The sequence below is a fragment of the Pleurodeles waltl genome, chromosome 5, assembly GCF_031143425.1.
Source record: "Pleurodeles waltl isolate 20211129_DDA chromosome 5, aPleWal1.hap1.20221129, whole genome shotgun sequence".
Classification (NCBI taxonomy): domain Eukaryota; kingdom Metazoa; phylum Chordata; class Amphibia; order Caudata; family Salamandridae; genus Pleurodeles; species Pleurodeles waltl.
In genome coordinates this window covers 541,327,839-541,342,440 of record NC_090444.1, presented here as the reverse complement: position 1 = coordinate 541,342,440, position 14,602 = coordinate 541,327,839, and the positions used below count along the sequence as shown (strand labels likewise).

At 45.8% G+C, this 14,602-nt stretch overlaps 1 protein-coding gene across 3 annotated transcripts in view; it reads right to left on the bottom strand.

Annotated features, from left to right (window-relative positions):
* Positions 1-14,602, bottom strand: part of CCDC85A (coiled-coil domain containing 85A) — a 926,772-nt gene that overhangs the window by 670,921 nt on the left and 241,249 nt on the right. Inside the window, exon 3 of one of the 3 annotated variants that reach the window (XM_069234367.1) lies at positions 8,692-10,151. The exons of 1 other annotated variant lie outside the window; for it this stretch is intronic. In XM_069234367.1, coding sequence (XP_069090468.1) covers positions 10,126-10,151 — 26 coding nt within the window. In that variant the 3' untranslated portion in view covers positions 8,692-10,125. Of the gene's footprint in view, positions 1-8,691; positions 10,152-14,602 lie in introns of those variants that run through there. One more of the 3 variants, XR_011203693.1, reaches the window with a different exon arrangement.

Sequence of the window (14,602 nt, the reverse complement as noted above, 5' to 3'; positions counted from 1 at the left end):
GATATCGTCCATAGCCTTGTAGGCCATTTCCCAGGAATTGAACAGTGGAGCCCAAGAGTGCGGCGTAGTGCAGGGGGCTTCTGTGTCTGTCGTGTCTGCCAACGGTAGCGGTAATGCATGCACTCAACATGTCTTTCTTCTGTCTTCCCCCCTTTTTGTGGTCTCCCTGTACTTGTGTGCATTAGCATCATCAGGCGGAGGAGCAGTGGCACCGGAGCATGAGGGAGTTGCATCCCACATGGCCCTGGAGGGGGACACTACGGAGTCTGAATTCACTAGTGGGACGGGGGGCGAGGGGAGCTCCACGGCAGGGACAGGAGCTGACACCAGTGACAGGGACTCATCCTCTGATGGGAGCTCCCTTGTGGTGGCAGCAACATCTGTGCCCCCCGCATCTACAGGTACAGCCTCCACCCCCCCTACCAGCACCGCCCTCCCAGCAGCCCCTCAGCCTTTGCCCCGTGCCCGCTCACCCAGGAGGGTGGGCATCACCTTCATCCCAGGCACCTCAGGCCCTGCCCCAGTCACCCCTGCTGCCCTCAGTGAGGAGGTCACTGTTGGGCAGTCTACCATTTTGAATGCCATCCAGGGTGTAGAGAGGCACAAACCAATGCATTCCTGGAGGGCATTCATTCTGGTCAGGCGGCCCTTCTCCGAGCTTTTCAGACTCTGGCCTCAGCACTGATGGCAGCCATTGTCCCCGTCTCTAGCCTCCCCCCTCCAACTTCCTCCACCCTGACCCAATCCCCTGTACCACAGCCTATCCCAAGCACACCTACAGACCAACATGCACACACCTCAACACCCAAGGGAAGCTCACGCAAACATAAGCACCACACATCCCACCGACCCTCACGCAAGCATCACACACATGCAGACACACCATCATCCACTGCCTCCACTGTGTCCCCCTCCTCCTCGTCTCCCTCATCCCTCCCAGTCTCGTCTACACTCACACCTGCATGCACTACCTCTACAGCCACTACGTCCCTCTCCAGCACACCCACACCCACACCCAGCTCACGTGCAGTCATCACCCCCTCTACCATTCACACGTCCCCTGTGTCCTCTCCCAGTGTATCTGTGACGCCCCCTCCCATAATACACAAATGCAGGCACACACCTACCCAACAGTCATCCACCTCACGACAGCCTCCAGTGCATGCACCTTCACCCAAAGTCACCAAACATACACCTCCTACAACCACCACCTCTTCCTCCACTCCCAAACCCTCTCCAGCCACCCGTCCCAGTGTGTCCAAAAAACTTTTCCTGTCCAACCTTGACCTCTTTCCCACACCTCCCCCACCCCGTCCGTCTCATAGGTCCCGAACTAGCACCTCAGCCACAACATCTCCGGGACCAGTGGTGCCTGTAGTCACCGGAATATGGAGTGCACCGGCCACCAGGGCAGCCAGTGTGGCACGGAGCCACAGCACAGACAGTCCCCCACCTGTGAAGCATCAGAAGTTGGCCAGTGCCCGGCGGGAGAGGGGGAAGACTCCAGCCACCAAAGCTGCTCCCAGGGGTCCCGTTGTGGTGGAGTCAGCTGTGACACCTTCCAAGGTGGGGAAGGGCCACAAAAAAACCCGGCAAGTCTGGGAAGAGCAGCACGGCGGAGAAGACCGCCATCATCCCCGATGCCCAGGAGGCCACCGCCAGCATCAGCTCAGCTGCCCAGGAGGCCACCACCAGCATCAGCCCAGCTGCCCAGGAGGCCAGCACCAGCCCACCTGCCCAGGAGGCCACCACCAGCATCAGCCCACCTGGCCAGGAGGCCACCGCCAGCAAAAGCCCCGCTGGGCCATGAAGGACCGCCAGCAAAATCCCCGCTGGGCCATGAAGGACCACCAGCAAAAGCCCCGCTGGGCCATGAAGGACCGCCAGCAGCTGAGACCCTGCAATGGAGACCACCATCTCAAGCACCGCTGAACAGGGCACCACCATCTCAAGCACCGCTGAACAGGGCACTGCCGTCACAAGCACCGCTGCACAGGGCACTGCCGTCTCAAGCACCGCTGAACAGGGCACCGCCGTCTCAAGCACAGATGAACAGGGCACCGCCGTCTCAAGCACCGCTGCACAGGGCACCGCCGTCTCAAGCACCGCTGAACAGGGCACCGCCGTCTCAAGCACCGCTGAACAGGGCACCGCCGTCTCAAGCACCGCTGCACAGGGCACCGCCGTCTCAAGCACCGCTGAACAGGGCACCGCCATCTCAAGCACCGAGGAACAGGGCACAGCCGTCTCAAGCACCGCTGCACAGGGCACCCCCGTCTCAAGCACCGCTGAACAGGGCACCGCCATCTCAAGCACCGCTGAACAGGGCACTGCCGCCTCAAGCACCTCTAGCCCATGAGCGGCAGGGGCACTGACGCAACTGAGTCCGTCACGGGGTGAACGATGCACTCTGGGCACCCTGCCCCCTCCAGAACCGGTGGAGACTGTCATCCACTACCTCTGTCCTTAGCAGGATGAAGCACTCTGGGCACCATGCCCCCTCCAGAACCAGTGGAGAGATGCATCCACTACCTCTGTTCTTAGCAGGATGAAGCACTCTGGGCACCATGCCCCCTCCAGAACTAGTGGAGAGATGCATCCACTACCTCTGTCCTTAGCAGGATGAAGCACTCTGGGCACCATGCCCCCTCCAGAACCAGTGGAGAGATCCATCCACTACCTCTATCCTTAGCAGGATGAAGCACTCTGGGCACCATGCCCCCTCCAGAACCAGTGGAGACTGTCATCCACTACCTCTGTCCTTAGCAGGATGAAGCACTCTGGGCACCATGCCCCCTCCAGAACCAGTGGAGACTGTCATCCACCACCTCTGTCCTTAGCAGGATGAAGCACTCTGGGCACGATGCCCCCTCCAGATCCAGTGGAGACTGTCATCCACTTGTGAGACTGTGGCTTTGCACTCCCCAGGATTGAACAGTGGGCAACCCACCCACTGTAGAGACTTGAGAGACTGTGGCTTTGCACTCCCCAGGATGGAACAGTGGGCAACCCACCCACTGTACAGACTTGTGAGACTGTGGCTTTGCACTCCCCAGGATGGAACAGTGGGCAACCCACCCACTGTAGAGACTTGAGAGACTGGCTTTGTACTCCCCAGGATATGGCAGTGGGCAACCCACCCACTGTAGAGACTTGTGAGACTGTGGCTTTGCACTCCCCAGGATGGAACAGTTGGCATGTGGCCCCCTCGTGGATTTGGCGTTGTGCACTCAAGCAGCTGAGGTGCCCCCCCTTCCCCTCCCCCTGAGGTGCCTGTTTAGTTGCTCTCTGATGCCCCTTCAGTGTTCTCTCCGTCATGGTCGGGGATCTTGTGTGGGCCTCGCCCATACCATGTGGTCCCAGTGTTCCACAGACTTTCTTAGTGCACAACCTGGACTGCTATGCTTGGTATATATTTTGTAAATGGTGTATATATATATATTTCTGCCTACTTGATTTGAATATATTACAATGTTTACACTCATTTTCTATTGTCTTTGCATTCTTCCGAGGGGGGGGTTGGGGGTGTAACTGTAATGTATTGATATGCATTAGTGTGTGTGTTGTAATGGGTGAGGGTGGGGGTGGGGGTGTTGCGTGTGTGTGTCCCTGTTTTTTGCCTCCCCCCTCCCCTGTGTCGTAGGTGCAGTACTCACCGTGGTCTTCGCCGCCGGCGTTGGTGCTCCTGGTAGAGGAGCAGGAAGACTATTGCAGGTAGAATTTGGAGTTCCGGGTCCGTGGCGTCCTCGTTCCTCGTGGGGTGTGTAGAGGTGAGCGTTTTCCCTTCGGGATTCCTGTTTCCGCCGTGTTTTTATCCGCGGTGAATCCACCCCGGAAAAGGTGGCGGATTGGCCTGCCATAATAGTGTGGGCGGTACATTGTCTCCCGCCTGTCTGTTGGCGGTGACCGCCGCGCTGTTTGTTTGTACCGCCGTGGCGGTAGGAGTGTTAAAGTGGCTGTCTGTTGGCGGTTTCTGCCATGGTCGTAATTGCTATTTTTTAACCGCCGGCCTGTTGGCAGTCTTACCGCCGCTTTAACACCGACCACCAGGGTTGTAATGACCACCATAATATTTATCTGATAAGATGCAGGTCAAAACGATTAAAATGCAATAAGTATAATTTGAGATATCACTGAAAAGTGATATAAAGAGGGTCATTCTGACCCAGGCGGGCAGCGGTCGCCGCCCGCCTGGCGGGAACCGCCAAATGGCCGCCCCGCGGTCAAAAGACCGCGGGGGCCATTCTGACTTTCCCGCTGGGCCGGCGGGCGCCCACCAAGGGAGCGCCCGCCGGCCCAGCGGGAAAGGGCCTGCAACACAGAAGCCGGCTCCGAATGGAGCCGGCGGTGTTGCAGGTGTGCGACGGGTGCAGTCGCACCCGTCGCGATTTTCACTGTCTGCTATGCAGACAGTCAAAATCATGCTGGGGCCCTGTTAGGGGGCCCCACGACACCCGTTCCCGCCATCCTGTTCCTGGCGGTAAAAACCGCCAGAAACAGGCTGGCGGGAAGGGGGTCGGAATCCTCATGGCGGCACTGCTTGCAGCACCGCCATGGAGGTTCAGCCGAGCCAGAGGAAATCCGGCGGGAAACCGCCGGATCCCCTTTTCTGACGGCGGCTTTACCGCCGCGGTCAGAATGGGCAATGAAGCACCGCCAGCCTGTTGGCGGTGCTTCCGTTGCCCGCGGCCCTGGCGGTCTTTGACCGCCAGGGTCGGATTGAGGGCCAAAGTATCTTAAGTCTTTTAAAAACAAACAAAGTCTCTTTCAAGCACAAAGTACCTGGTTCACATGAACAATCTCTGCAAAGAACCACAGAGGAGGAGATGCGTGGAAACAAAGGGTGTGTGCGTTGATTTCTCGGGGCGCACACGACGATGTGTCGTTTAGTTTTCACACAGGGACGGCTGTGTCGATTTTCGGTGCTTGGTCATGGATCCTCTTCGGGTTGCAGGATTTCCTGCGCTGGCAGGACGATGTCACAGGAGCTGCATCGATCCGGTGGGCGTTTAATTTTCAACTGCATGGCAGGTGCTGCGTTGATTCCTCTCTGGAAGTCGGGCTGCGTCGTTCCGGATTGGCTGTGCATTGATCCAATGGGCGGTGCGTTGAATTTCCAGTCGCTACGCTGGCGCTGCATCGATCATCTCATTGCGAAGTCGGGCTGCGTCATTCCGGTTTGGCGTGCAGTGACATTTTCATCACAGGGCAGGCTGTGTGTCATTTCTGGCAGGCAGTGCCTTGAATTTCACTGCACAAGGAGTCCTTCTTGAAGAGATGAAGTATTTTTGGTCCTGAGACTTCAGGGAACAGGAGGCAAGCTCTATCCAAGCCCTTGGAGAGCACTTCTTCACCTCAACCAGAGAGCAGCAAGGCAGCAGGGCAACAGCAAGGCAGCAGTCCTTAACAGAAAGCAGTCAGGTGAGTCCTCTGGGCAGCCAGGCAGTTCTTCTTGGCAGTATGCAGGTTCTGGTTACAGGTTTCTTCTCTAGGAAGTGTCTGTGAGGTAGAGTGTCTACCCCAAGAAGTGTCTTTGAAGTGGGGGAGACTTCAAAGAGTGGCTTAGACGTGCAATAGGTCCCCTTTCAGTTCAACCCTGTCTGCCAGGGTCCCAGTAGGGACTGTGGTAGCCCTTTGTGTGAAGGCAGGCCACCCTCCCAGCCCAGGAAGACCCATTCAAAATGTTGATGTATGAAATTGAGGCTGAGTATCCTGTGTTTGGGGTGTGTCTGAGTGAATGTACAAGGAGCTGTCAACTAAACCCAGCCAGATATGGATTGTAAGGCACAGAAAGTTTTAAGTGCAGAGAAATGCTCACTTTCTAAAAGTGGCATTTCTAAAATAGCAATATTAAATCCAACTTCACCAGTCAGCAGGATTTTAAATCACCATTCTGGCCATACTAAATATGACCTTCCTACTCCTTTCAGATCAGCAGCTACCACTCAAACAGTGTATGAGGGCAGCCCCAATGCTAGCCTGTGAAGGGAGCAGGCCTTACAGCAGTGTAAAAATGAATTTAGGAGTTTTACACTACAAGGAAATGTAAACCACATAAATACATGTCCTGCCTTTTGCCTACACAGCACCCTACCATATGGGCTACCGAGGGCATACCCTAGGGGTGTTTTATATGTAGAAAAAGGGGAGTTTTAGGCTTGCCAAGTACTTTTAAATGCCAAGTCGAATTGGCAGTGAAACTGCACATACAGGCCTTGCAACAGTGAAAAACGAATTTGGCTGTATTTCACTGTCTGGACATATAAAACACAATAGCATATGTCCTACCTTAACCATACACTGCACCCTGCCCATGGGGCTACCAAGGACCTACCTTAGGGGTGTCTTATATGTAGGAAAAGGGAAGGGTTAGGCCTGGCAAGTGGGTACACTTGCCAAGTCGAATTTACAGTTTAAAACTGCACACACAGACACTGCAATGGCAGGTCTGGGACATGATTACAGGGCTACTGATGTGGGTGGCACAAATAGTGCTGCAGGCCCACTAGTAGCAGTTGATTTACAGGCCCTGGGCACCTTTAGTGCACTTTACTCAGGACTTACCAGTAAATCAAATATGCCAATCATGGATAAACCAATTAACAGTACAATTTACACAGAGAGCATATGCACTTTAGCACTGGATAGCAGTGGTAAAGTGCTCAGAGTTCAAAGGCCAACAAAAACAGGTCGGGAAAAATAGGAGGAAGGAGGCAAATAGATTGGGGATGACCCTGCAAAAAGGGCCAGGTCCAACATCTGGCGACAGGCATTCAACAAATATGTAAAAAGCTTGCTCGTACAATATATAAATTCTACATGTGGTTGTGAGAAAACATGAATAGTTCAATAAATATACAAATACATCTAGTCATATATAAATATACCTTACCTTAATGAACATCCAGAATAGACAAATTTTAAACAACAGTATTAAAGCAAAAACTATTGGAGCATTCACTGACTCCAGAATGACATACATTTCCATTATCCAGTGTCTATGAAAAATACCTTAGGGGACACACAATACAAATAAGCATTTAAAACATTGAGATACATTAAGTGGAAAAGACAGTGGGATTATATAACATTTACTTGAACTAAGGCAAACACTTGTGAATATTTACTTTAAAGAATATTTTTATCAAAAATCTTGACATAGCCAATTCATAAAGCTTTTTCTAACCATAGATGTGCCTATCTGCAATCTTAGGTGTGGTCCCTTTTTTAAAAGTAGAATTTTCTAATGATTCACAAAGAAGTTTCTCGCTAAATAAACATGTCCTTCTCCTGAAAATGCATAGGGTAGTCACACCTAAATCTGCTGTAGACACAACTACTCCCAGAAAAAGTTCTTCTAGCCAAGAGGTGACCTAAAGAATTTCTAAAGTTGTCTTTGTACCCCACAATTCCCAAACATCAGCCTACTTCAACTCAATGTTTCTTCTTAATTTGTACTTCCTAGTAGAGACAATGAAAAGAAAACACAGGAAAGTACAGAACACATAGAGTTCTTTTTACAGTTTAGTGGACAAGATACTCCATCAAGACATGATTGATATCCTGTCCACCTTATTACTTGTGCAATAGGCTAAAATGCACTTGTACACACAGTGGGCAGGCCATCCCCCAGGTTTGTGATGGAGTATCCCACCCACCAAGCGCTAAATAAGGTCCATAGTCATGGCCAAAATACATTATTTATCACATATTATAGGAAGTTAAGGAGGTAAATAAATTAATGAGTTGGCAACCTTGGAGCAGTTACAGAATAAATCTGAATCTCTTTTAAGATCTTTATCTATCAATCAATCAATCAATCAATCAAGGAATTTGTAAAGCGCACTACTCACTCTTGAGGGTCTCAAGGTGCTGAGGGGGGGAGGAGGATGGAGGGGAGGGTGCTGTTACTGCTCAACAGCCATGTCCTGAGAAGTCTCCTGTAGGTAATGAGGTCCTTGGTCTGATGCAGGTTGATCTATAATGATGTCAGTGATATAGGCACAGCACTGTATTTGTACTTGTGATTTCTGAAATAGTATATCAATCCTTCCCAATGTTTTATAATGTGATAATGCAGCCATGTTCATTAGCCCGTATAGAAGGGCTCTGTAAGATGATGATCAATGATCTGGCAACCACTGCTCATAAAATACCCACGGCCCGTTTCATAGAGGTTATGCTAATGCATGCTCTAGTTTTGTTGGCTTACTTCTGGAATTCAGTAGCCAGCTGTGTTACTAAAAGTAAGTAATTCCCAGCAAAAACAGGATCAGACCATCATATCCCAAGTTAGAGCATCTCTTCTGTTGTTGCAGTTTGCACAACTCTCAGGGTGAGCCATTTTTATATTTGAATCATGTTCCTTGCTACATGGAACACTTGTGTCATCAAAAAAACAGGTGCAGAATAACATTAAACCACTGCACCACAAGAATGGGTATTCCCACTTACCTTCAATCAACATACGTAGTGTATATTTTTAATACATTGTGTGTATTTTTTACTTAAATTAGAAAATATTTTACCTAATTGTTCGGGTGAAGTGGTCAAAGCAAAAAGTATAATTGCATATACCATAGAAAAGACCTTGGAGGAACGCATTGCTAATCCCCGGTAAGAAATTCCCACTCACCAAGACCAGTTTCAATCCCTTCTCTTTCAAATATTGTTCAGTATGTCATCATCATTATTAGTCACAGCTCATTTAATATTCATATGGATCACCAAAATATCCTTTTTGCAATTTAGTTCTAAATGAATGTTGCTAGATAACCTTTCCTTTCATAGATTCCTTAATCATTGATTTAAAAACTCCTGAAGCCTAAGGTAGCTAAATAATCAAGTTTGCTGTAGCAAATCATATTCAATTAAAACAGGGATGTCCTTTAACCCACCATAATTTACAGTTTGGTTATGTCACTCAGTATGGTTTTATACAAGGTAAGATTTGGTTTCCTCCACAAGGGAGTGCACAGATCTGACTTAAAGCCAAGTAGATACTCAGACATTTCCAGAAATGGCTTTACAATAATAACTTTAATGTGATATTATTAAATAACATTTGGTGCTAACACTTTAACATATATTTAATTATTTATAATGCACAGACATGTATCTTATGATAGAGTAGATATAGGGTTTTGCAAGCATGCAGTAATTCAACCTGCTTATGTAATGCTAAGACTTCAACCTACAGGAAGTGATAAGGGACATACAAAGCAACAAAACAATGCAAACAGATAAGATATCAATTATATAATGTACAGAAATGAAACTACTAAGAATAATAAGAATGTATGTACTAACTACAACTAACAATGAATCTGTAATTTACATAAAAATAGGACTATTTGTCCAAAAGGAATACCTTTCTGAAACCATATAAGAAATGTTCAAGTGTTGAGGCGAACCTTGACAGTAAGACACTGTTCAGAAATTAGACAGAACAAGAGAGGCCTGCCTGATGTGTAGTGGAGGATGGTACCTCTGAATAACCTTACACATAGAACTATTCACGTAGATCATTTCTCTCAAATAATGTCTGATGAATTGTTTGCATCCAAACATTGGCTTGACATATGCTGGCCATGAAGAACTTAAAGAAAACTGCTTGGGTCAGGAGCAGATGGTTCCAGAGGCCGAAGCAGACTGTGGAGTGCTTAGATTAATACACCAGTCTTTCCTAGTAGGTTCCTTATGAATGTTGTTTGTTTAAAAAAGTACTCTCAAGTGTTAACAGGTTGTAAGCAACGTCCAAAGAAGTCTTGTTGCCCTCATCTTTCATTCAGAAAATGTGCTATTATGACAGCAACAGAAAATACTGCTGCAATGCAAAAGATCAAGCCACTTTGAGATCAAAATTGAGGTTTCCATCAGCATGGTACAGAAGCTGGAGTGCTGTGGGTTCCTTACAGGCATCTCCTATAGTTGACCTCATTCCTTTTGTAAAGTGGCCATAGCTTGTATCAAATGACCTATTGACAAAATGTGCAATAGAAAGTAACAGCAATGGACAATTGGCACAGCATTCCACCACATCCCATAGTGGCTTAGCTAAAATGTTGGTGTAGTAAGCTAATCTCATTTCTTGACTCTGTACATTTGATAGGTGTTATCGCTGCATTATAGAAGAGCAATTTTATCCCCACCTGCAAAACAGATAAAGGATGCCAATCAGTCACTTATAGGTTTAAAGGTTTAATTGATATGACAAATAACATATCATTCTTTATGATACAAGTTTTGATGCAAATCAGCAAACATATTCATGTATGTTAAACATATATTTTCTCTTTTTTGTGGCCATGACTGATATTTTTGTAACTCTGTAGCAAGGTATGTCAAACTGTTCAACATTAGCACTTCCTATTGTCTGCTCTGCTCACTAACTGTCCGAATTCTGTCTGTGGTAGTCAGGAAAAATCATGATTTTATTTCATAGAAGATTCAGGGGAACAACTTACTTAATAATATTCTAAACGTATATTGATGTCCAGGTTAGCTAAATACACTTAACAGCTTTGGGAATGTAATCCTCATGTAAGAAATAATTGAACAGCCAAAATGCACTTTGACTAGTGACCATCTTCATGGAAGTGCATTGGGGCTGATATCAAAGTATCAAACTGTCAACTGCCTTTGCAATTGCTTCTCAGTAGAGAATAGTCACCAACAGGATTTTTTGAGGGACCTGTTTATTTTTTCCTAGAGAGCAACAATCAGGTCTGAAATGATGACACTGGGCCACAAAACAAAATTACATTCAGAAGTGCACTTGCCTAAAGTGAATGAAGTGACATTAAATTTTGAATACACATACTTTTGTTGGTGATAACAGAAACCATGACATGATTTGAGCACGGTGTGTGGAAAACTGTTCAGATAAAATATAGTGGTCTTATAACAAAGTGCATATTGTAGAAGGAAATTGGCTACAATAAAGATTTGTATAGGTTGACATCTGTGCTTGTGGTTGATCGATCATTGGAGGAATTATTGTAAATGTTAAATCATATGACAAATGAACTGTGTTGGAGGGTGAAGCCTATGTAGTAGTTATATATTCTATCCATCTTTACCATTATCTCTGAACTCCTTCACAGAACATCCTCTCCCCAACCAGCGAAAGAAGAATCATTGAAGTGTTGTGTAAAGCCTGCTTAACTTGATTGAGAGCCTATTTAATGTTGTCAGCAGCCCATCTGTTTTCATGAAGACCGATAGACAAAAGAAAATGTGTACATGTATGAAAAGATATGAATGGCAACTGTTGGTATTAATGTTAGCTTTTAATAAAAGTGACAAAGTGGATTCCAACATACCATCAATGGCTGAACCTCTCTCTTAAAAAGGAATTAAACACCTGTTTGAGTGGTCCTACTAGAAGGGTCTGGAAAGATTTATTGAAAGAGGTATCAAAGACATTTATAGCAAGGTCCTTATTGATCAGCATCTTGGAAATAGCACTGCACACCTCCCCTAAAAAGTGCATGGTATCAGGGTCATTGTCCTGAAATTTGCATCTTGGAGAAACTCTTTGTATGTTTGTTGGTTGCATCCTTGAATGTAGTTGAAATCAGAGAGATCATTTTGAAATATTTTGTCTGTGCCTTTTGCGATTATGTGTGAAGTGCTTTTCAATTTCTAATTTTATTAATGTGACTTCAGGTGACTTCTGGTGAATACCAGTCTAACTATATCAGCTAAAAGCGTGATTGCCTTCTTCCATTATAGGTTAGCTGCCTCTAACATAGTAATGTCTGTGGTCTGTCTTTCAATAGCAGGACATCTAATTCTACGTTTCCCTAATTCCTTATATGTGAAGTGCTTTTCAATTTCTAATTTTATTAATGTGACTTCAGGTGACTTCTGGTGAATACCAGTCTAACTATATAAGCTAAAAGCGTGATTGCCTTCTTCCATTATAGGTTAGCTGCCTCTAGCATAGTAATGTCTGTGATCTGTCTTTCAATAGCAGGACATCTAATTCTACGTTTCCCTAATTCCTTATATGTTTCCCATGATCATGAGGCTTTACACTAAGGTTCTAACTGTAATAATTGATTCCCATGATGGACATTTTTTTGCTTTGCAAACCTGACAAATTTTGTTGCACAGGCTAGTCAGCCACCCCCTCCTAGACATTCTCTTGAAGGTAGAGGGTTTTGGTTATTCTTGTATTTTCTTTTACTACCAGGGCACAACATGCTACTATAACAATTTACCTTTTCTGCATGGTCACCCAAGATTTATCACCTATTTGAGACTTTGTGCCCTGTGACATGGCTAATCAGCGCAACTGTGCATGTGTTCTGACCCGAAAATTGTACTGGTAAAACCGTTTATACCCAATTGGCAATGCAACTCTCATGTAAAACCACAGTAGATGGCACAGATAATGCACATATGGGGTGGAAGTTAAATGTCATACGTGGACTGTGTATTTACACCAGTCACATTTGTGACAAAATATATGTTTGCCAGGAGCAGCAATTTTCACATGTGATGCATGGCAGGGAAAAGTGCCTTTTCCATTTACAAAAAGTCTGTTTTTATATATTTATTTTGCCCCTAAAGGTGTGCCTTATAGGCCAGAGGGCAGTGTGATAATATGTAAATGTGGGGTATCCCACATAATGGGTTTCTTATGTGTTTTCACAGTGAAACAAAACCTAAAATGTATGCCATATTCTTCTCCAACAAGCTTAGATGGGATTACATTTGTTGTTTCATATGTCTGCTGGCAAATGCTAGAAAAATGTTTCAATGTTATTTTCCACTTCATTTTCAAAATCTGATTTAATGGGGAAACCAGAATTTTTAGAACTTAGGCGGAAAGTAGCTTTTTAAAAATGTCTGAAAAGCAGTTCTAACACTCCTCACACTTCCAGAACTGGAATACACTTTCTTGACTCGCCGGCTTCACAGGCTACATATTTCAGAATAGCAATGCAGGATACATTTCTCACATCTACCTCTAAAACTTAACCTGTTATTAGATTAAATTTTTCCAAATAGTTTCTTCAGCTGTATAAAATGTAATATGCCATTAAATGTATATATAACCTTTCACCGGAACAAATATGAAACAGATGTTTAGTGTACAGGTAACGAGGGAAGAAAAGAAATGCAGCAGAGGTACATTCTTGGCATTTAGCAACCCTATGAGAGCATCACATATATTCTGCCAGTTCAACTGAAGTGCCTAGTAAAAGTTATAGGCAATTTTGTCTGAAATGTCAGACATGCATAGCTTGTGTTGGTTGACACTGCTCTTTAGATGCGCTTACCATGTCCGGAATGGGAGGAGATAACCAATACACAACCTGCAAAGTGAAAATATATTTATCTGAACAGAACTTGAAGCATCTTGTGCCTTTAAGGAAGGAGGGCTACAGACTCAATCGTCCCATGCCCTGTAGGAGACATGAGCCACATGTTGGTTCCTGGGAAGGGATTTCCCTTGATGCTCAGGGGCTTGAAATAGGCAGGTCAGAAGTGGAGGTGGGAGGATGGTAAGAGCTCTACTCAGCTGGGACAGGAACTACCATTTTGTTTTTTGTGTATTCGACTTCATAATAGTTGTAATGCCACATAACAAAAGCAAAAAACCTGAGTATTTAATCACAATTTGATAAATCTAGTTCACACTATGCAAGTATGATAATTAAATAAATCAATCGTAGTACCTTTGAATGTGTGGTTTATGGCTGGTTTAAGATACCCAGCTTGACACTCTCAATGGAGAGAGCTTCCTGGGTCTGAAGATGAGAGAAAACGTCCCTGCATGACCAACTAGAGATGTCCTCACTGCCTAATAGTACCCATTTAAGAGAGTTGTCTCCTACTCTCATTTAACTTCTGTTTTAAATAATTTGCTCTTGAATTGGTTACTTGATGACTCAAAAATCAAGAGAGGGCTAAGACCCTGTAGGTGACACCTTCTTGCTCCTTAAGGCTTTCCCTGTTGTGCACTTACTTCCTGTAGCCAGAGTGTAAAAAAGCCCTAAGAGAGTGGAAGCTGTTGCCTACATGGATATGTCCCAGAGGATCAGTTGATATTGGGAAGTGTGTGTGCTAGATCTGACAGGAATTCTGCTATTTCAAAACCAGATTGATGCCTGGGGAGGCCAGTCTGGACAATTTGGGCATCTTCTTTAGTCAAGAAATTGGTGTGTTCAGAAGGAGTCAAAAGCCAAACATACAGTTGTTGGCTACTAATATGCCCAGGATATACATTTTCTTAACCACTCAACTGTGGTGCACAAACCATTCACATCTACTGCATTCTCTGCTCGGGGTGATGGACATGAATGCATGGCCAGGGATAAGTCCAATCTTCTCCCAGGTAACAGGGTAAGCCACCAAAGGGGGTACTGTGGGATTGCTGTGTGTTATGAATTTTGTGCATCCTGCAGATTTCAAGATTTTGCCTCGCAAAAATGTGAGTAAAATGCACAGTTGAGGTTTGTAGGGCATTCTGGAAAATAACTTGTAGTGGGATGCACACAATTCACACCAGCCTGGACTTCACTGGGAGTATACTTTTCAGAAATATATGGCTTTAGTAGGTTTCCCAGGGAGGCATCTAAACCTAGGC